General features: G+C 41.3%; 1 protein-coding gene across 1 annotated transcript; it reads left to right on the top strand.

Annotated features, from left to right (window-relative positions):
- The first annotated feature begins 1,127 nt into the window (after window positions 1-1,127).
- Window positions 1,128-22,360, top strand: slc6a11a (solute carrier family 6 member 11a). The gene is made up of 14 exons (XM_046311746.1): window positions 1,128-1,316; window positions 3,047-3,181; window positions 4,038-4,178; window positions 7,371-7,461; window positions 7,706-7,838; window positions 8,083-8,217; window positions 8,682-8,785; window positions 9,294-9,418; window positions 10,159-10,271; window positions 10,388-10,525; window positions 11,723-11,825; window positions 21,308-21,408; window positions 21,552-21,722; window positions 22,000-22,360. The coding sequence occupies exons 1-14, from the start codon at window positions 1,130-1,132 to the stop codon at window positions 22,120-22,122; spliced, it is 1,800 nt and encodes a 599-aa protein (XP_046167702.1). The 5' UTR covers window positions 1,128-1,129; the 3' UTR covers window positions 22,123-22,360.
- The last annotated feature ends 1,018 nt before the right edge of the window (window positions 22,361-23,378 follow it).

Here is a 23,378-nt window from a genome sequence, read left to right on the forward strand (position 1 = left end):
CACGGAACACGAGACACACGATAACAAAAACCTTTTTCATCTATTGTAAAAGAGTATCACTGTATTTCCAAGAATACTGTACTGTATGTAATACAGGAAATCCAAAGGCTCCTGGTTAGCCTCGTGCCCTAACCCCTATCCTCTCTGTCTGCACTTCTAGGAGTCACCATATGCTGCCTGTCACTCACAGAGCTACGAAGTCAGCAGCCCTATATACATAAATACCAACCGTATTTCAGGTTGGCCTCCCCATTGCGCTGGTATTTGGGACCTCAAGATGTACGCCCTTGATGAACTCAAACCCAGAAGTATAATGATGGACTTATAAGGCCCAACCAAGGTCAAGGCTTCAGGAAGGATGTGTTTTCAGTTTGATGTTCCATATTTTTCCATAGTAGGACTGACATACAGAGGCGGACATAGTTCTATGTTTTTCCAGTTTCTAATGTAACTGATTCTGAATGCAAATCTGATGATTAAACAGTTTTATAGGGCGTATACACTGTGTAATTGCCTAAAATGAAACACTTATATATAATAGGTATTTTTTAATTGTGGGATAATAATAATCATAGCAGTTCATTTACAAGGGGAAAGGGCCCTTATGAGGGTCCTCATCTGTTGAAATGTGTTAAATGGATCTGTGAGATCCATGTAAAGGTTGGGCCCCCCAGATAGAATATGAAGACTTCAAGAAATTAGCTTTAAAACAGCAACATTTTCTCTCAGCCTCATGGCAAAATGTGTAGAATAGCATGAGATTAGCTTTAAAACTGCAAATTCTTCTCTTTGCCCAATGGCAAAAATAAATACCCCCCCCCCCCCACCACAAAAAAAGTACTTGTCATTCTGTGTAGCTCTGCTGAATCTCTTCCATTCCTGTTAAAATAATCACAGTCCTGCAGGCATTATTTTGGACCGTGTCAAATGACAAGTTAGTCACACTAAAGGTGCAGCTCTCATTCAACTATCTAGTCCACATGTCTTTGGGTCCCCCCTCGGGCAGAAGCAGCTGGCATCTTGACAGTGCTGTTATCCATAAAAGCTCCAGCAGCAGCAGACAATTGCACCAACCATTGACTCCACCAGCAGAACTTGCCTCCCAAACCCTTTCTCTCTCACTCGCAGGATGGCTGCTTCTCTCTCTGCAGGCAAGCATGAGACTCTCCCAGGGCCGGTGCAGGACACCCAACAAAGTGTGAAGGAGCGCGGCCAGTGGAATAGCAAAATGGAGTTTATTCTAACTGTGGCTGGCGCTATTATTGGACTTGGAAATATATGGAGATTTCCCTATCTTTGTTACAAGAACGGTGGGGGTGAGTCAACAAAGTCTTATTGGTTAACATACAAATCATTCAAACCCAGACAGAAAATATTTACACAAGAAGCAATCTAATATCACACAGTCACACAGTCAACAGTGGCTTGTTGGTTAAACATGTGCATACATTTCTACGTACTTTTAGTGGGGTCGGTGGGGGGTAAGGAGGTCAGTCCCTGGAAAAATGTTCTTTAGAACTTCCAAAATCTTCTTTAGAACTTCCAAAAGACCATATTTATGGGTCAGTTTAGTGAAAATAATAAATAGGTGTGTGAGGTATGTTGCAGCTGATCTAGTCTTTCATAACAGCTATTCTTACATTGAACCAATCTGTTAGCTCAAGAGTTGGTTATGGCTTATGAAAATACTGTAAATATAGTCATCAGTTCTGTCCTTGTTTTTTTATTTAACAGTTACAGTTGTATACTTTGCGACTCACCGGCAAGTCCTAAATGTATCGTCGTGTTGTACCTAAATATCTTTCAGTGTCACATCAGAGAACATGAAAATTAACCCCAAAAATATTTGATCTTATTTTATATTTCTCCCTGTGGGGGTGTGGTATATGGTCAATATACCACAGCTAAGGGCTGTTCTTAGGCACAACCCAAACCACAAACCACCAAGGTGCCTTATTGCTATTAGAAACTGGTTACCAATGTAATTAGAACAGTAAAAATAAATGTTTTTTTCAAACCCGTGGTATACGGTCTGATATACCACAGCTGTTAGCCAGTCAGCATTCAGGTTTCAAAACACCCAGTTTATAATACAGTTTATAATACAGTGTATTCTACAGGCTTAACTTGTGTGTCATTATACAATAGATACTAGAAAATATAACGTTGTATAACACATATATCATTCCTAATAACATTACATCCAAGTTTTTTATAAAAAGTTTGGTTGTGAGAGCATAATTATAATAATATGATGATGCAATTATCATATCCTATTCCACATTCTCTCATTCGTGTTTACAAATGTGTTGTTGATTTGTTCCCTGGTCAGATTTTATATCAGGCAAAAAGAGGAAAGAGGAGGATTGTTTTTTTGTTTAGCTGATATAAAGCTCATTGAAATGACACAAAAAAACATATCTGCATCCTAATACTTGAGTGAAACCCCCTGAGAACTGTGTGAACCCAGATGACCCTATGGTCATAGTGCTGGTTTATCATTCCCATCACTATGTGATAACCAAGTACACATTCATTCACCTTGCATGGTCACAATTTAAAATAATATTGATGATTGTTGAATGATACAGAGGATTTATTCATCCATCATTTTCCACACTGCACTTTCTTTAGTTTTCTTGGTTTGCTTGGTGTCTCTCAGATGGAGGGAGTTAGTTGACACTAGACTTAGATATCAGTGGCGTGACCTGTTCAGTATTGACGGAGGTTGAACCCGTCTGAGAGGACATCTGTCGCAGGCAACGGGAATGTGATTACTAAAACCGCGTAAAACCGCGTAGAGCCACATTGAGGGTGTGATCCACGAGAGCCAGATCAAAATGGGATTGTTCAGATGTGTAATGGTGAAAGATACAGAGAACTATGTATGCTTTCAGTGTCAACTAATCTCAGCACCCAGAACCAAGTCAGCTATATTAAGGCTGTCACAAAAGATTTGTGTCAACTAAAGTTTAACGTTTGAAAGTAGATTAACATTAGGCATTGTATGGAGGCCTAATATATATGACTCCTTCCTGTACTATAGGGGCGTTCTTCATCCCGTACATCCTGTACCTGGTGAGCTGTGGCATCCCTCTGTTCATCCTGGAAACGGCTCTGGGCCAGTACACTAGCCAGGGTGGCATCACCTGCTGGAGAAAGATCTGCCCGGTGTTTGAAGGTGAGTTTCTCTGTCCAGTCCTGTACACATAAGTTAAAAGATACTTTTTCAAATGCCTTTGCCGCAGCACAGGTAAGTTACATTGTTATCATTGTGACAAACACTGGTAAGGATGAGCCTTTATTATCGGCTTCACAGATAACGTCATAATGTAGATGTGCGTAGCATGGTCTTGTTACATCACAGTGAAGTTAAAAGATGATGCTACATCTATGTATAGTTGAAACGTTATTTAAGTTAAATAAGGCACACAGCAATGAAGAGTAGAGCGAGACTTACAGTAGAGTGAGTAGGCTCTATGATAGGGTGTGCGTTCGTTATTTGCGGTGAGACACAAAGCAAAAAATTGTTTTGTGACCTTCATTCATTAAGATGTCTGTACAGTTATATAGGGCCTCTCCCATTCTGAGAATATGTTTAAAACACTAACTCATATATCTAACTCGTATTACAACAGTGTCCCTTTCTGAAGACCCAGTCTGCATTACATTTTCATTAAAAATGTTGAATTAAAAATAATATATGCCATTTAGCAGACACTTGGAATTGAACCGATGACCCTGGCGTTGCTAGAGCCACACTATTACCAACTGAGTCTGAGTCACAGCTGAACAAAGCACACTAACTTTCAAGGAATAAAAAAAGTTATTTCCAAAAATGCAAATCAAACAGCATTCAGAAACGGTACTTGTAACACAAATTGATTTGGATTTTAGACATATTTTCAGAATGAATGGGGCCCTGTAGTAAATCTGACTCATGGGGAATCAAATACAACCAAGGTAAATGGGAAAATCATGTTAGGTTGTTGATTTTTATCAGCATGTTGATATGTTTCTCTTCTTGTCTACATCAGGAATGGGCTATGCCGCCCAAGTGATTACGATATATGGATGTATGACCTACATTGTGATTCTGGCGTGGGCTTTCCTCTACCTGTTCTCATCCTTCACTGTTGACCTGCCATGGGCCAACTGCAACAATGCCTGGAACACAGGTATTTACAGTACTGGTGACTCTACTGAAACTTGGTGCAGAGGCGGACTGCTATGTTTCATAAGTTTCGATTGAAACGGGCCCCAGCTGCCCACTGACTGACTGATAAAATAATTTAAAAAACATTATATGGTCTACGTATTAAAAAATATATTGAAATTAAAAACATATATGAAATAAATATTTTCAGTTGTGGGATAATAATAATCGTTGCAGGTAATGTCCGTGAGAAAATGTCCCTTTTGGGGGAAATCATTCGATAATCATTGCAGAAGCATCTAACTTCGTAGCTTAATTGTAAAACACAGAGTGCTGCAAACAAGTAACATCCATCACAAAAGTTCAACAAGGTCCTAACCACCCACAATTCTAAACTGCTTGCAGGCACAATAGTTCAGTGGAGATCATGAACAGTCAGTGTGCTCAGGTGAACACCTTCTGACAGTTTAAGAGAAGACAGACAAAACAGTGAGAATAGTGGGGGAGGGGTGCTTTCTGCTGTAGGCTGTCTTCTACCTCTCACTACCACTCCCCCCTCCCACAACGTTTGTACCTTGTCATCGGACCTCTTTGCTCAGATTGAATTAAGTACATTCAAATGTACTCTGGGCGATCCACCAATTTGGTGCTTTTTGAGAAGTGTAACTTGGTCAAAAAAACTTTTGATTTTCCCAAATTTTGGCATTCTGTCATAAAGAGCTCATGTTCAACTTCATAAACCTCGCATCTCAAGATGTTACATACAAAAACAAATGTTTATAGTACATTCATATTAAGTGCCAAATAAATGAACAGGGTTAATGATTTGATCTTAAATCAGTCGTAAATCCCCTTGTGACAGGGAGAATGGAAGTTTGTGTACTACAGGGAGTGGCATTTTATCGATGTTTTTTTTTACATTTCTAGCCTGTCTATCTATGGGTAACCTAACATAGCAGCTGTAAAAAAAAATGCCTGAAACTAAATCCCCTACATACTGGTCTTGACAAGAAGAAAAACAACTGTTGGGGGAGGTTCACTTCTGCACTGTTCAACTAAACCAGCAAATTTGATGGAGGAGTTAAGATGGAGTGTTGCCTTGTTATTCTCCAAAAGCTCTTCTTAATGTACACAGGCACTCTTTCCATTTCCCCTGAAAACTGAAACATCCAGTTGTTGTGGACTCAGCAGAGGCTAATCTATGGGCAACAGGGTTGACACGTTGTGCTCAGTTTTCCACCACTAAACACTAGAAAATTGTCAAAAAGAGTAGAACCAGCTCACCTGCTTTTACGCTATGATCTGACTATTAGATGTTGAATGTTACTTTTGAAAATAATATTTTGAAAGGAGTAGTTTAACGATATTAAATTGAGAAATCAGTTCACGTAATGGGGTTGACCTTAAATTGAGGGACAGATGCAAATTAATCACTAATCACATTAAATAAATAATAATCTTCATAAATGACTTTGTAAACACAACAAAGTAACTAGAGTATTGCAATGATGGTGAAAACTTGGAGAAATGTTGGGGTTAAAACTTCTTATGGCTGCAGGGGCAATATTGAGTAGCTTGGATGAAAGGTGCCCAGAGGTGCCCAGAGTAAACTGCCTGCTCCTCAGTCTCAGTTGCTATATGCATATTATTATTAGTGTTGGATAGAAAACACTCTGACGTTTCTAAAACTGTTTGAATTATGTCTGTGAGTATAACAGAACTCATATGGCAAGCAAAAACCTGAGAAGAAATCCAAACAGGAAGTGAGAAATCTGAGGTTGGTATATTTTCAACCCATGCCCAATTGAAATCAGAATTGGGATATGAATGAAGTTGCACTTCCTAGGGCTTCCACTAGATGTCAACCGTCTTTATAAACTTGAATGAGGCTTATGCTGTGTTGTGGGACTGAATAAGAACTGAATGAGTCAGCTTACTGGCAGAGAGCCATTTCCTGATCACGTGCATTCCACATGATATCGACTTGAGTTCCGTTGCTTCTGTAGACACAAAGGAATTCTCCGGTTGGAACTTTATTGAAGATTTAAGATAAAAAACATCCTAATGATTGATTTTATACTTAGTTTGAAATGTTTCTTCGACCTGTAATATAACTTTTTGAAGTTTTTGTCCAAACGCCCAAGCGTTAATTATCGAACAAATCAAGCATTTATTGTGGAACTGCGATTCCTGGGAGTGCATTCTGATGAAGATCATCAAAGGTAAGGGAATATTTATCATGTAATTTCTGGTTTCTGTTGATTCCAACATGGCGGCTAATTTGATTAATTTTCTGAGCGCCGGCTCAGATTATTGCATGGTTTGCTTTTTCCGTAAAATTATTTTGAAATCTGACACAGCGGTTGCATTAAGGAGAGGTATATCTATAATTACATGTGTATAACTTCTATTATCATCTACATTAATCATGAGTATTTCTGTTGAATCGATGTGGCTATGCAAAATCACTGGATGTTTTTGGAACTAGTGAATGTAACGCTCCAATGTAAACTCAGATTTTTTATATAAATATGAACTTTATCAAACAGAACATACATGTATTGTGTAACATGAATGTCATCTGATGAAGATCATCAAAGGTTAATGATTCATTTTATCTCTATTTGTGCTTTTTGTGACTCCTCTCTTTGGCTGGAAAAATGGTTGTGTTTTTCTGTGGCTTGGTGATGACCTAACATAATCGTTTGTGGTGCTTTCGCCGTAAAGCCTATTTGAAATCGGACACTGTGGTGGGATTAACAAAAAGATTACATTTAAAATGGTATAATATACATGTATGTTTGAGGAATTTTAATTATGAGATTTCTGTTGTTTTGAAATTGGCGCCCTGCACTTTCACTGGCTGTTGTCATATCATCCCGTTAACGGGATTGCAGCCCTAAGAAGTGGGTTAAAATCTTCCTAGAAGTCACAGAGGGTGAAATGTGACACTTTTAATTCTCCATGTGGTCTATATTAAAATGCAATATTGGTGCACTCTTCTCGTGGAAAGACCCACTCTCTTTTTAAAAAAGTAAACAGACTCTAAAACTGTCCTATTCAAACCAGGTTTGATACTTCTGCCCCATAGCGTTTAGCATACACAAGTCGCTTTTGAGTCAATCATGTTAAGAGGATCTGGATATTAGCTAGCATATCCACTTAAATCTGTCAAGTTTATAACATGTTACAACTAGACTTCAATCTATTTCAGATGCTTGTGTGACATTTGGCACCAAGAATGCCAGCAGCAATTGGACTGGTTCTCTCCTGAATTCGTCATCTTCCGTTGTGGAGTTTTGGCAGTAAGTCTATAATTAATGCTGTGTTTTTTCACCACTGCATCTTTCATGATTAGATGCTTGACTACTTACATGAGAAATGAATAAGGTACCATAGTTTTTTTATTTATTAAAGACAGTTGTATCATAATGTTTAAATTATTGTTATAAGAATACAATAAACTACAATAGGCTGCAACAAATTTACATACAATACATTTTCTTTGGGAATCAAAAGTATTGCAGTGTCAACCCTTTCTCCTTACAGGCGGCGAGTGCTGCGGATATCAGATGGGATTGAGTCCTTGGGAAGTATTAGATGGGAGCTGGCTCTGTGTCTTCTACTGTCATGGATTGTCTGTTACTTCTGTATCTGGAAAGGAGTGAAGTCAACTGGGAAGGTGAGGGTTATAAGATATTGTAGTCAGATAGTAGTTTCATAATTATGCATCATTCCAATCTCAATCAAATTTAAAATCAGAGGTAAAAAACAACAAGAAAAAAACAGAAAAACCCCCCAGTTATTTTCTGTAGCTGTAAAGTTACTTGGTGAGACAATGGGTCCGTCGTTAGTGTGGTAATACCGGTATGTGTGGCTATGTTGTGTTTTCTGTATTGTACTAACCCTGCACTACTAATTCATAGGCAGCGTACGTCACGGCTACCTTCCCCTATGTCATGCTCGTGGTGTTATTTGTCAGAGGAGTGACCCTTCCAGGAGCTGAAGATGGCATCTTCTACTACTTGTATCCCAATACAACACGGCTAGCTGATCCACAGGTATTATCTGTAGTATAATCTGTAGTATAAATCTATGGGCCAGTTTCCCAGACAGATTAAGCCTAGTCTTGGACTAAAAAGATCATAGGAACAGGAGCCTACTGTATCTCCTGTCACATGAGGCAGCTTGATGTAGGAGTAGACCCCCTAAACAGGATGTTAGTCTATCACAGGGCCTTAGCCCCAATCTATCTGCTCAAAGCTGAGTAGCAAGCAGAAAAACATCAAGTCCCATTTGTACACAGCCAGGGATTGAACTCCCAACCTTCCAATTTTAGGGAGGACTGTCGAACCACAAGGCCATTGAGTCTTAGTCCAGGAGTATACTTACTCAGTGTCCAAGAAACCAGCCCTCTAAGTCTTTCTCTATTCTCACCACATCTTACTGGTATACATTTTCGTTGTGACATGTTCAGTTTATAACTTTAGTTTAAGTCTTCTTTGTCTATTTGTTCATCAATAAGGTTTGGATGGATGCAGGAACGCAGATATTCTATTCTTACGCCATAGGCCTGGGCTACCTGACTTCTCTTGGAAGCTACAACAAATACAACAACAACTGTTACAAGTGAGTTTTCAACTAGGCTGTGGGTTTAATAAAACATGTGGCACGTTGAAGATCTCGCATAGTTAGCTTATTTAGCAGTGCCATGAGGATCTACAGCCACAAGATTTCTCCAGCCAGTCTGGAGACAGTAAAAAGGCACATCTGGGTAGGTGAGGTTCTGGCTGGAGGAGTAGAACACTTAGATAAGAAAAGATGCACAATCTCATGGCTCTGATGCATTCATTCTAGTCACTGAATAATGTTTCGACAGCAAGCTGCGTACATCAGGGTTTCATCTGGTAAACACTGCAGGTCAAGATCTCTTCAGAGCATATAATAAAAGTTGTCTCCATCAAATACAGTACGCCAGGAGGATTCATGGCACAACATGTCATGTCACAACACTACCTCAATTGCCATGAGTGTTAATCACCTGTATTTACATCTTATTAGACCCTTGCCAATGACAACACTGCATGTTAAAGAGGGTGACTATATCATGTGTTGAAAACGGTTTCGTGCCTTGCAGAGACTCCTTCTACCTGTGCTTGTTGAACAGTGGGACCAGCTTCGTGTCTGGTTTTGCCATCTTCTCCATACTGGGTCATATGGCTCGAGAACAGGGTGTGGACATCTCTGTGGTTGCTGAGTCAGGTGAGGCTCTAAAGGACATTCATCTACAAGGGTGTGACTCCTTATTGTTCTCCTGATCAACCCAAATACTGTCTGACAACATAACTGCACACTTTCCTCATCTGAACGGAATTTTTGTCTACCTCCTCTGGTAAAAGCACTGGCTGTGTCCGAAGTACTGTACATCTTGCCTACTACTTACTAAAACAACATACTGTGTACTAATCGTACTGCATACTATTTAGAACATACTGTTTAGTAAAAAAGAATGCAGTAAGCAACAAATATCAACATACTAGGCTCATCCTACTGAGAATGTTGCATTTAATGCTCAATTACGTTGATTCCTGACATTCCTTTCATTTTGGTACAGCGCGTCCACTCAGCTGATTGTCAGCTCTTGTCAAACACACGTAGGTCTCGAAAGACGATTCTCTTCCTCAATAGTGTGCAGCAAATTCTACAAGATGAAAAGCCAAAATAAGTATGACATCCTGGCATTGAAAGCATACTTTTTTGAAAAACTTCACATATATGAAAAGTTATATTTTTGCATTCCCAAAATGCCTACTATTTAGAACAAAAGTACGGGTATTTGGACACAGCCCCTGTCTCACCTCATGGAATCTTAATCTTTTTTTTAATTATTTTTTATTTTTTACATACTATTACATATAACTGAATGTTTCGTTCAATTAATTCAATCAAATTATGTTTGGGTACATATATTCTACAACGTTTTCTTTGTTGCCCTGCTGCAGGTCCTGGCCTGGTGTTCATAGTGTACCCCCAGGCAGTGTCCCTGCTCCCCTGCCCTCAGTTCTGGGCTGTCTGTTTCTTCTCCATGATCATCCTATTGGGAGTGGACAGCCAGGTTAGAGCTCACCACGCCCTCCACCAACACCTCCACCTGGGTCTCTTGTCCCTGCTGTTCTTTCCTTTACTTTCCTCTCCCATGTACAGTACATTGCCCTCTCTCATGTTCCCCAGTTTGTCGGCCTTGAGAGCCTAATGACCTCAGTAACGGACGTCTACCCAAACCTCATCAGAAAAGGCTACCGGAGGGAGATGCTGCTGCTGCTCATCTGCTGCTGCTGCTACCTGGTCGGACTCATCATGGTCACAGAGGTGAGAGGTCACAGACGCAGGTCTCCAATACACACCAGCTCGAAGACTGTTGTTGTTGTTGTTGTGTGACTACAGAGGTGGTTCTCTGATATCTGAACATATAATATCAGGAACATAAATTGAAGCACCTTAGTGAGGTAAGTTAAATAACTTCAAAATAATGGCAATAAAAGGGTGGATCTGGATAGCACTTTTTTATCCAAGTCCTTGATGGTTGTGTATTACAATAACTATAATGGACAAAAATATAAATGCAAAATGCAACAATTTCAAGGATTTTACTGAGTTACAGTTTATATAAGGAAATCAATAAATTGAAATTAATTAATTAGGCCCTAAAGTATGGATTTCACAAGACTGGGCCGGGGTGCAGCCATGGGTTGGTCAGGGAGGGCATGGGCCCACCCAATGGGGAGCCAGGCCCAGCCAATCACAATGAGTTTCTCCCCACAAAAGGGCTTTATTACAAACATATATACTCCTCAGTTTCATCAGCTGTCCAGGTGGCTGGTCTCAGACGATACCGCAGGTGAAGAAGTCGTATGTGGACGTTACACATGGTCTGCGGTTGTGACGCTGGTTGGACGTACTGTCAAATTCTCTAAAACGACATTGGATGCGGCTTATGGTAGAGAAATGAACATTCAATTCTCTGGCAACAGCTCTGGTGGACATTCCTGCAGACAGTATGCCAATTGCACGCTCCGTCAAAACTTGAGACAGCTGTGGCATTGTGTTGTGTGACAAAACTTCACATTTTAGAGTGTCCTTTTATTGTCCCCAGCACAAGGTGCACCTGTATAATGATCATACTGTTTAATTAGCTTTCTTGATTTTCCACACCTGTCACGTTGATGGACTACCTTGGCAAAAGAGAAGTGCTCACTATCAGCGATGTAAACACATTTGTGCACAAAATTTGAGAGAAATACGCTTTTTGCGCAAATGGAAAATGTCTGGGATCTTTTATTTCAGCTCATGAAACATGGGACCAACACTTTAAATGTTGCTTTTATATATTTTTTATAATGATCAAATTAAACAGGATGCACCTGAGCTCAATTTAGATTAATTTCATACATTTTAGAATAAGGCTGTAACATCAAAAAAATGTCAATGGGTCTGAATACTTTCTGAACACACTGTGATCTGTATACATTGATTGTACTCTATATTGAAGCTTCCTTTTTTTCACAGGGTGGCCTCTACATCATCCAGCTGTTTGACCATTATGTGTGCAGTGGTGCCACTCTGCTGCTCCTCTCCATATGCCAGTCACTCAGTATTGGATGGATATATGGTAAGAATAGAGAAATGACACTATCTAATCATGGGCAAACACATACATATGCAAATCTAGCTTCCTCGCCAGATTTTCTCTCACTATAAAAAATCATCATAATTGAAAGTCCTGAAAGGGTCATGAGTACGCACTGGGCACACACTGATTGAATCAACGTTGTTTCAACGTCATTTGTTAACATATTGTGACATGGAATCAACGTGGGAAATGGATTTTTTAAAAGTCATCAACCAGTACTGTTTTCATCTCATTTCAACCAGTGTTGTAAACATTTAAAGTATGGTAAAATGTCAACTTAAATACATAGAAATAACCTAACTAACAGGTTCTTACATCAATCTAATTTCAACATAATCAACATAACTATCTATATGTTGAAAATTTCCACAAAGAAACCAAAGTATTTTTCATCCTACATTCAATATACTGTATGTGCAATGTTCCCTTTAATTGAATATTGTGATAATTCTGTGCAACTTCCAGCTTGTGTTTCCATGGAAAACTGAGGCTGTACCCACTTTAAGTTACAGTTTTAGACTGTAGCCAATAGGCTATTGTAGCTATTTGAGCATAATGTAGGTCTATCAGAGTGGCAAATCTTATAGCATTTTCACATGAAATAGCTTTTGGTTTCTATGATATAGCCTACAGCAGCCTATGTGGTGCTCAAAACAGCCTACATTCCATCATGAGACCTTTAAAAACTGTTTTAGATTATGCAGGGCTTGACATCAATTCATGTTTTTTTACTTGGTCTGTAACACCATGGGCCAAATAGGTGACTGTAAATAGGTGACTGTAAATAGGTGACTGTAATTATGTGACTGTAATTGTATTGTCTTGCTTGATGCAAGAAACCACTTAAAATTAAAAATGAATTATTATTACCATACAGAGAACTGTCAAAGCTGAGTAACATTGTCTAGACAAGAACATTTGTACATGTATTAAAGAGCGACTCCAGTGGCCAAATGGAACCTTTGTCCGCTGATTTATAACAAAATACATTTTTAAAGATGTAGGCTATCCTCTGCCTATTGGCTTATTTGCATAATCAAGCCTATCTCAAAATACAACATTGTCCCTTTAATACAAATAAACAAGCTTTTTTCTCCTGACTCGCTTTTCAAAGACAGTTTGAAATGTACATGTGTTGTGATCTTGTAGGAAGAAGTCATTACTGGGCTAATAACTCACTAACTAGCAAAGAACATCAACAAATGTGCACACGCGTGGCTCTGTGCCCTGATCTGAAAAGGGGAATCCACTGGCGGGTTGATTGAAAGGCTGCTCGTGGGCTAGGGTCAATAGATGCACTCTGGCTCTGACTACAACGAAATCACAGGCTCGATCTGGTTTGGTTTGTTGCATTGAAAAGAAGCTGATATTATGTCGATTAGATGTCGATTAGATCACATCAGAGAAAACGTTGATCTATAGTGCAAACTAATGGGGCGAACTGTGAAGTTCAATCTCCTGCGTCTTTGCAAGGGCTGGCATTTATTCTGCGCGGCAGTCCCGGAGGAGGTGTGTGGCCGCTTAGAGGGAACATTGACTGCGTGGCTGAAATACCACTGTTTTTGGTTACCCAAAGAGTGTGGACACCTGCATGCCAAACATCTCATTCCAAAATCATGGGCATTCATATGGAGTTGATCCACCCTTTGCTGCTATAACAGCCCCCACTCTTCTGGGAAGGCTTTCCACTAGATGTTGGAAAATTGCTGCAGGGACTTGCTTCCATTCAACCACAAGAGTATTAGTGAGGTTGGGCACTGATGTTGGGCGATTAGGCCTGGCTCGAGGTCGGTGTTCCAATTCATCGCAAAGGTGTTCGATGGGGTTGAGGTCAGGGCTCTGTGAAGGCCAGTCAAGTTCTTCCACACCAAACTCGCCAAACCATTTCTCTATGGATCTTGCTTTGTACATGGGGGCATTGTCATGCTGAAACAGGTGAGGCCCTTCCCCAAACTGTTGCCACAAAGTTGGAAGCAAAGCATTGTCTAGAATGTCACTGTTTGCTGTAGTGTTAAGATGTCCCTTCACTGGAACTAAGGGACCTATACTGAACCATGAAAAACATCCCTAGATCATTATTTCTCCACCAAACGTTACAGTTGTCACTATGCATTTGGGCAGGTAGCATTCTCCTGGCATTGCCAGAACCAGATTTGTCCTTTTCGACTGCCAGATGGTGAAGTGTGATTCATCACTCCAGAGAACCTGTTTCCACTGCACCAGAGTCCAATGGCGGCGAGCTTTAAACCCCTCCAGGGGACACTTGGCATTGCGCATGGTGTGCGCGGCTGCTCGGCCATGGAAACCCATTTCATGAAGCTCCCGGCCAACAGTTCTCGTACTAACGTTGCTTCCAGAGGCATTTTGGAACTCAGTAGTGAATATTACAACCGAGGACAGACTGTTTTTTACGTGCTACATGCTTCAGCACTCAGCGGTCCCATTCTGTGAGCTTGTGTGGCCTACCACTTCGTGGCTGAGCCACTGTTGCTCCAAAACGTTTCCACTTCACAATAACATCACTTACAGTTAACCGTGGCAGCTCTAGCAGGGCAGAAATGTTATGAACTGACTTGATGACCACCATTTTCGGCATGCAGCACGACACGTCTCCTTCGCATAGAGTTGATCAGGCTGTTGATTATGGCTTGTGGAATGTTGTCCCACTCCTCTTCAATGGCTGTGCGAAGTTGCTGGATATTGGAAGAATTGGAACCCGCTGCCGTATAAGTCGATCCACAGCATCCCAAACATGCTCAATGGGTGACGTGTCTGGTGAGTATGCAGGCCATGGAAGAACTGGGAAATGTTCAGCTTCCAGGAATTGTGTACCAATCCTTGCAGGATGGGGCCATGCATTGTCATGCTGAAAAATGAGATGAAGGCGACGGATAAATGGAACAATAATGGGCCTCGGGATCTCATCACGGTATCTCTGGGCATTCAAATAGCTTTTTTATCAAATTCAATTGTCATTGTTGTCTGTAGCATATGCCTGCCCATACCATAACCCCACTGCTACCATGGGGCATGTCAGTACGAGAACTCATTGACATCAGCTGACATCACACTGTCTACCATCTGCATGCTACAGTTGAAACCGGGATTCATACGTGAAGAGCACACTTTTCCAGTGTGCCAGGGGCCATCGAAGGTGAGTATTTGCCCACTGTAGTCAGTCACGACGCCAAACTGCAGTCAGGTCAAGGCCCTGGTGAGGACGACGAGCATGCAGACGAGATTCCCTGAGACAGTTTCCGACAGTTTGTGCAGAAATTCTTTGGTTGTGCAAACCCACAATTTCATCAGCTGTCCGTGTGGCTGGTAACAGCTCTGGTGGAAATCTGGCAACAGCTCTGGTGGAAATTCCTGCACTCAGCATGCCAAATGCACACTCCCCCAAAACCTGAGACAGCTGTGGCATTGTGTTGTTTAACAAAACTGCACATTTTAGAGTGGCCTTTTATTGTCCCCAGCACCTGTGTAATGATCATGCTGTTTCTTGATATGCTACATATGTCAGGTGGATGGATTGTCTTGGCAAAGGAGAAATTCTCACAAACAGGGATGTAAAAAAAAGAAGAATTCAGCTCATGAAACATGGGACCAACACTTTGCGTATTTTCTTTTTCAGTGTATGTTGAATTTGAGATTTAACTAGACTTATTTTATTTGACCTCATTTCAATGTTGATAGTAAAATGGTTTGTTTGAACCAACGTCATTGTTTCAACGCCATGCAACATCGGGCCACCCAGGAGTGTGTGCTTAGCCCCTCCTGTACTCCCCGTTCACCCACGACTGTGTGGCCATGCACAACTCCAACTCCATCATCAAGTTTTTCTTTGTCTTTTATTTTTCTTTAATTAACTAGGCAAGTCAGTTAAGTCAGTTAAAAACAAATTCAAGTTTGCTGAAGGTACGACGGTGGGAGACCTGATCACCAATAACGACGAGACAGCCTACAGGTAGGAGGTCAGAGACCTGGCAGTGTGGTGCCAGGACAACAACCTCTCCCTCAACGTCAGCAAGAACAAGGAGCTGTCGTGTATTACAGGAAACAGGGGCAGGTGCACACCCCCATCCATATCAACGGGGCCGCAGTGGAGAGGGTCATCAATGTTCTCTAACTCCAGCACAGTTGTGAAGAAGGCACGGTAGTCCCTCTTTCCCTCAGGAGGCTGAAACGATTTGGCATGGCCCCTCAGATCCTTAGGAACTTTGTAGCTGCACCATTGAGAACACCCTGACTGGTTGTGTCACCGTCTGGTATGGCAACTGCACATTAAAACTGAAAGTGGATCTACCTAAACCAGTACGGACTATTGGAACTTTGAGAGTTACCATCCCTGTGAACAGGTTTGGTGTCTCATATTATTTATTTTTTACAGAAACTGCAACGTGTACGCTAAGAATTGGGAAGCAACTACAGGGAGTGCACATTTAATAATAAATTGAACATAGTATAAAATAAGAAACATGAAAAGTGTACAGACATGAAACAGAAACAGAGTCAATAACACCTGGGGAAAGAACCAAAGGGAGTGACAGATATAGGGGAGGTAATCAGGAAGGTGATGGAGTCCCGGTGAATCTCATGAAGCGCAGGTGTGCGTAACGATGGTGGCAGGTGTGCGTAATAATGAGTAAACTGGCGACAACGAGCGCCAGAGAGGAGAAGCTGGAGTAGACGTGACAGTACCCCTTCCCTGACGCTTGGCTTCAGCCTCGGGACGCAGACCAGAGGGACGGTCTCAAGGACCAGGAGTGGGCCGATTGCTTCTGCTGAGGGGCAGGAACCTGTAGAGCTGGGCTGAGGCGCGGAAACCTGTAGAGCTGGGCTGAGGCGCGGGAACCTGTAGAGCTGGGCTGAGGCGCGGGAACCTGTAGAGCTGGGCTGAGGCGCGGGAACCTGTAGAGCTGGGCTGAGGCGCGGGAACCTGTAGAGCTGGGCTGAGGCGCGGGAACCTGTAGAGCTGGGCTGAGGCGCGGGAACCTGTAGAGCTGGGCTGAGGTGCGGGAACCTGTAGAGCTGGGCTGAGGCGCGGGAACCTATAGAGCTGGGCTGAGGCGCGGGAACCTGTAGAGCTGGGCTGAGGCGCGGGAACCTATAGAGCTGGGCTGAGGCGCGGGAACCTGTAGAGCTGGGCTGAGGCGCGGGAACCTGTAGAGCTGGGCTGAGGCGCGGGAACCTGTAGAGCTGGGCTGAGGCGCGGGAACCTGTAGAGCTGGACTGAGGTGCGGGAACCTATAGAGCTGGGCTGAGGCGCAGGAACGTATAGAGCTGGGCTGAGGCGGGTGGAACCGCGAATCAAGTCAAATCAAATTGTATTAGTCACACGCACCGAATACAACAACCTGGAGTCTTTGACAATTTTCAGGACCTTCCTCTGACAATGCCTGGTATAGAGGTCCTGGATGGCAGGAAGCTTGGCCCCAGTGATGTACTGTGCCATTCGCACTCCCCTCTGTAGTGCCTTGCGGTTGGAGGCCGAGCAGTTGCCATACCAGGCAGCGATGGTGCAGCTGTAGAACCTTTTGAGGATCTAAGGACCAAATCTTTTCAGTCTCCTGAGGCAGAATAGGCTTTGTCGTACCCGCTTCACGACTGTCGTGGTGTGCTCGGACCATGTTAGTTTGTTGGTGATGTGGACACCAAGGAACTTGAAGTTCTCAACCTGCCTAGTCAAGCTATTAGAATCCCTGACCAGCTCACAGCTAACTTTTTAAACTTCTCACTTTATTCTGAATGTTAACCAGTCTGGTTTAGATTTGGACATAGCACTCTTTCAAGTCTTTGCTGGTTTTACATGTTGTGTTAAATTGCCTAGATCATAAAATCACTGTGCTGCCTTATTTACAGACCTTTCCAAAGCCTTCAACACTGTTGGCCATTCCCTACTCATTAAAAGCTTGTCTGAAATGGGACTGGATCAGGAGTCTAGCAAATTCTTTAAGACTTATAATACAGACAGGGCACAATGTGTGCTTAACTGATGGTGTCAAGTCTAGTTTCCTCAATATTATCAAAGGTGTACCACAAGGATTGGTTTTGGGACTATCTATTAAATCCTGTAATATTGTATGCAGACGATATGGTTATGTATGCCATTGCACCAACTGTTGATCAAGCTATGTTAGAGCTGCAATCTTATTTTGTTACATTACAGAAAGGCCTTGTTGATTTAAAATGTGTACTTAATGCAGGCAAAATGAAATACCAGTCAAAGGTTTTAGATCACATACTCATTCAAGGGTTTTTCTTTATTTGTACTATTTTATGCATTGTACAATAATAGTGAAGACATCAAAACTATGAAATAACACATGGAATCATGTAGTAAACTAAAGTGTTAAACAAATCTAAATATATTTTTTAATTGAGATTCTTCAAATAGCCACTCTTTGCCTCGATGACAGCTTTGCACACTCTTGACATTCTCTCAACCTGCTTCACCTGGAATGCTTTTCCAACAGTCTTGAAGGAGTTCCCATGTATGCTGAGCACTTGTTGGCTGCTTTTCCTTCACTCTGCGGTCTGAATCTTCCCAAAAGATTTCAATTTGGTTGAGGTCGGGGATTGTGGAGGCCAGGTCAAATAATGCAGCACCCCATCACTCTCCTTCTTGGTAAAATAGCCATTAAACAGTCTGGAGGTTTGTTTGGTCATTGTCAAGTTGAAAAACAAATGATCGTCCCACTAAGCCCAAAACAGATGGGATGGCATATTGCTGCAGAATTCTGTGGTAGCCATGCTTGTTAAGTGTGCCTTGAATTCTAAATGAATCACAGACAGCGTTTACCAGCAAAGCACCTCCACACCTCCTCCATGCTTAACGGTGGCAAATACACAAATAATCTATGTAATCTGTTCACCCACACCGCGTCTCACAAGATACAGCGGTTGGAACCAAAAATCTCCAATTTGGACTCATTAGACCAAAGTACAAATTTCCACTGGTCTAATGTCCATCATTCAAATGTATTTATAAAGCCCTTCTTACATCAGCTGATGTCACAAAGTGCTGTACAGAAACTCAGCCTAAAACCACAAACAGCAAGCAATGCCGGTGTAGAAGCACGTGTTTCTTAGCCCAAGCAAGTCTCTTATTATTGGTGTCCTTTAGTAGTGTCTTCTTTGCAGCAATTCACACAGTCTCCTCTAAACAGTTGATGTTGAGATGTGTCTGTTACCTGAACTCTGTGAAGCATTTATTTGGGCTGCAATTTCTGAGATTGGTAACTCTAATAAACGTATCCTTTGCAGCAGAGTTAAGCCTGGGTCTTCCATTCCTGTGGCGGTCCTCATGAGAGCCAGTTCATCATCATAGCGCTTGAGGGTTTCAAAGTTCTTAAAATGTTCCGTATTGACTTGACCTTCATGTCTTAACCTTTTGTGACTAGGGGGCAGTATTTTCATTTTTGAAATATGCTAGAATATGGAAATAATTGACAGCTTAGGATAGAAAACACTCTAAAGTTTCCAAAACTTTAAAAATATTGTCTGTGAGTATAACATAACTGATATTGCAGGCGAAAGATCAAGAAAAATCCAATCCGGAAGTGCCTCATGTTTTGAAAGCGCTGCGTTCCAATGCGTCCCTATTGAGCAGTGAATGGGCTATCAACCAGATTACTTTTTCTCCGTATTCCCCAAGGTGTCTACAGCATTGTGAAGTAGTTTTACGCATTTATGTTGAAGAATACCTGTAAGCGGCTACATTGCGCAAGTGGTCACCTGATGCTCTCAGAGTGATTCTCGTGTAAAATACAGAGGTAGCCATTATTCCAATCGGTCCTACTAAAAAAACAATTGTCCTGATGGATATATTATTGAATAGATATTTGGAAAACACCTTGAGGATTGATTATAAAAAACGTTTGCCATGTTTCTGTCGATATTATAGAGCTAATTTTGAATATTTTTCGGAGTTTTCGTGACTGCAATTTCCGGGCGATTTCTCAGCCAAACGTGAAGAACAAATGGAGCTATTTCGCCTACAAAAATAATATTTTTGGAAAAAAGGAACATTGGCTATCTAACTGGGAGTCTCGTGAGTGAAAACATCCGAAGCTCATCAAGCTTTGGCTGTAAAGCATATTTTGAAAATCTGAGATGACAGGGTGATTAACAAAAGGCTAAGCTGTGTCTCAATATATTTCACTTGTGATTTTTATGAATAGGAATATTTTCTTGGAATATTTACGTCCGTTGCTTTATGCTAATTAGTGTCAGTCGAAAACTACGCTCCCTCATGCGGCATGGTGGACTGTTGTTTCGCTTTTCTTATTTGAGCTGTTCTTGCCTTAACATGGACTTGGTCTTTTACCAAATAGGGCTATCTTCTGTTTACCCCCCCTACCTTGTCACAACACAACTGATTGGCTCAAACGCATTAAGAAGGAAAGACATTCCACAAATTAACTTTTAACAAGGCAGACCTGTTAATTGAAATGCATTCCAGGTGGCTACCTCATGAAGCTGGTTGAGAGAATGCCAAGAGTGTGCAAAGCTGTCATCAAGGCAAAGGGTAGCTATTTGAAGAATCTCAGATATAAAATATATTTTGATTTGCTTGTTCTATAATTCACTCAAAAATGTCTCAGATGCACTACACATTTACTAATTGGAATCGTTCTCTCATCGAGTGGGATCCCGCCTATAAATATCTGGGCATTTGGATTGATAAAGATCTAACGTTTAAAAAACATACGGAAGAGCTAGTTAAAAAGATACAATTTAAAGTGGGCTTCTGTCACGTCTACTCCTGCTCCTCCTCTCTGGTGCTCGTTGTCGCTAGTTTACTTATCATTACTCACACCTGCCACCATTGTTACGCGCACCTGCGCTTCATTAGACTCACCTGGACTCCATCACCTTCCTGATTACCTCCACTATATCAGTCACTCCCTTTGGTTCATTACCCAAGCATTGCTGACTCAGTTTCATGTCTGTACACTTTTCGTGTTTCTTGTTTTGTACTAGTTTCCAGTTATTCTAAAATTTGCGCTCCCTGTAGTTGCTTCCCGATTCTTAGCATACACGTTACAGACGGCTCTGCGGGTTCTTGCGCCTCAGCCTGCTCTGCGGGTACAAGCACCTCAAGCCGGCTCATCGGGTTCCTCAGGGAGGAGGTACTGTCACGTCTACTCCCGCTCCTCTCTGGCTCATTGTTACCAGTTTACTCATAATTACACACACCTGTCACCATCGTTACGAGCACCTGTGCCTCATGAGACTCATCTGGACTCCATCACCTTCCTGATTACCTCGTCTATATCTATCACTCCCTTTGGTTATTTCCTCAGGCGTCATTGTTTCTGTCTATATGTTTCACATCTGTACGCTACTCGTGTTTCTTGTTTTGTTCCATGTAACCTTTATTAAATACACTCCCTGTACTTGCTTCCCAATTCTTAGCGTACACGTTACATCCTGTAACATGTCTGTCTCTTTCGAAGGTGCTGAACGCTTCTGTGACAACATTGAGGATATGATTGGCTATCGGCCCTCCTCCCTGGTCAAGTATTGTTGGCTCTACATTACCCCTACTATCTGCACAGTGAGTTTAAACCCAGTCCATCATTATTTCATTCATTTTTTTGAAATTATGCTTACAAAACTTTCTGCGGTCTATCAATGGCAAGGCATAATCAAAAAACAATGAAACAACATATTTCTGCCATCTTCTTTTCTCTCTTCAAGGGAACCTTTGTATTTTCCCTGCTGAAGTACAGTCCTTTGAAGTTCAACAACACATATTTGTACCCATGGTGGGCCTACTGGCTAGGCTGGTTCCTGGCTATGTCCTCCCTATCTCTCATCCCCATCACCATAGTCTACAAATTGTACTGGGGCAAAGGGACTTTCTGGCAGGTCAGTATGATGGGAAGTTTTCCCTGGAACATTTAAAAGTGTGAATGATTGCATCAAATTCATATTCTTGTTGTTGCACTTTGTCATATTTACAAAGTTAACAATCTAGAAAATGTAAATTAGAAAAGCTAAATAAAATTAATCTGATCGGAAAGGCTGGGACCTTTCATCTGGTTCTTTCATCTCTAGCATAGAGTTTATGCACTATTCTGAGATGTGTAAGAATACTTTTGTAGCACATTGATTATACTTACTTTGAGACCACTTTGCTCCCAAGCGCCTCCAGACAATCTGTCGGCCAGTAGATGACCTTCCTATGATGATGAAGGAGGAGATGGTAGGTCTCTATGCTCTGGACCATGTTACTGACGATGAGAAGACATACAGCAATAATCTATAGACTGACTGTTCTACTACTAGTTTTTGGGCTGGTTTCCCAGACACAGATTTAAGCCTAGTGGGACTGAGACCATGATTTTTCGTCCAGGACAAGGCTTAATATGTGTCCGGGAAACCAGCCTTTTTTTGTTGTCTATTTTTGTAACTTAAAAAAATATATATATTATATATATAGATACACACACAGTGGCAAGAAAACATATGTGATCCCTTTGGAAATACCTGGATTTCTGCATAAATTGGTCATCAAATTTGTTCTGATCTTCATCTAAGTTACAATAATAGACAAACATAGTGTGCTTAAACTAATAACACTCAAATTATTGTATTTTTTGTCTATATTGAATGCATCATTTAAACATTCACAGTGTAGGTTGGAAAAAGTATGTGAACCCCTAGGCTAATAAATTCTCCAAAAGCTAAATGGAGTCAGGAGTCAGCTAACCTGGTGGCAGTGTAGCCTAGTGGTTTGAGTGTTTTTTTAGTAACCGAAAGGTTGCAAGTTCGAATTCCTGAGCTGACAAGGTACAAATCTCTCGTTCTGCACCTGAACAAAGCAGTTAATCCACTGTTCCTGGGCCGTCATTGAAAATAAGAATTTGTTCTTAACTGTCTTGCCTAGATAAATAAAGGTAAAATGAAAAAACCCTGGAGTCCAATCAAAGAAAGGAGATGAGATGTTGGTTAGAGCTGCCTTGCCCTATAAAAAAAAACACACGTAATTTGAGTTTGCTATTCACAAGAATCATTGCCTGATGTGAACCATGCCTCGAACAAAAGAGATCTCAGTAGACCTAAGAATTGTTGACTTGCATAAAGCCTTGATGTGCAAGACAAATTGTATATAAATGGAGAAAGTTTGGCACTGTTGCTACTCTCCCTAGGAGTGGCTGTCCTGCAAAAATGACTGCAAGAGCACAGTGTAGAATGTTCAATGAGGTTAAGAGAGTGTCAGCTAAAGACTTACAGAAATCTCTGGAACATGCTAACATCTCTGTTGATGAGTCTTTGATACGTAAAACACTAAACAAGAATGGTGTTCAGGGGAGGACACCACGGAAGAAGCCACTGCTGTCCCAAAAAAACATTGCTGTACATCTGAAGTTTGCAAAAGTGCACCTGGATGTTCCACAGTGCTACTTGCAAAATATTCTGTGGACAGATGAAACTACAGTTGTGTTGTTTGGAAGGAACACACAACACTATGTGTGGAGAAAAAAGCCACAGCACACCAACATCAAAACCTCATCCCAACTG

This window comes from Oncorhynchus gorbuscha, linkage group LG18 (genome assembly GCF_021184085.1).
Source record: "Oncorhynchus gorbuscha isolate QuinsamMale2020 ecotype Even-year linkage group LG18, OgorEven_v1.0, whole genome shotgun sequence".
In the NCBI taxonomy this organism is placed as follows: Eukaryota; Metazoa; Chordata; class Actinopteri; order Salmoniformes; family Salmonidae; genus Oncorhynchus; species Oncorhynchus gorbuscha.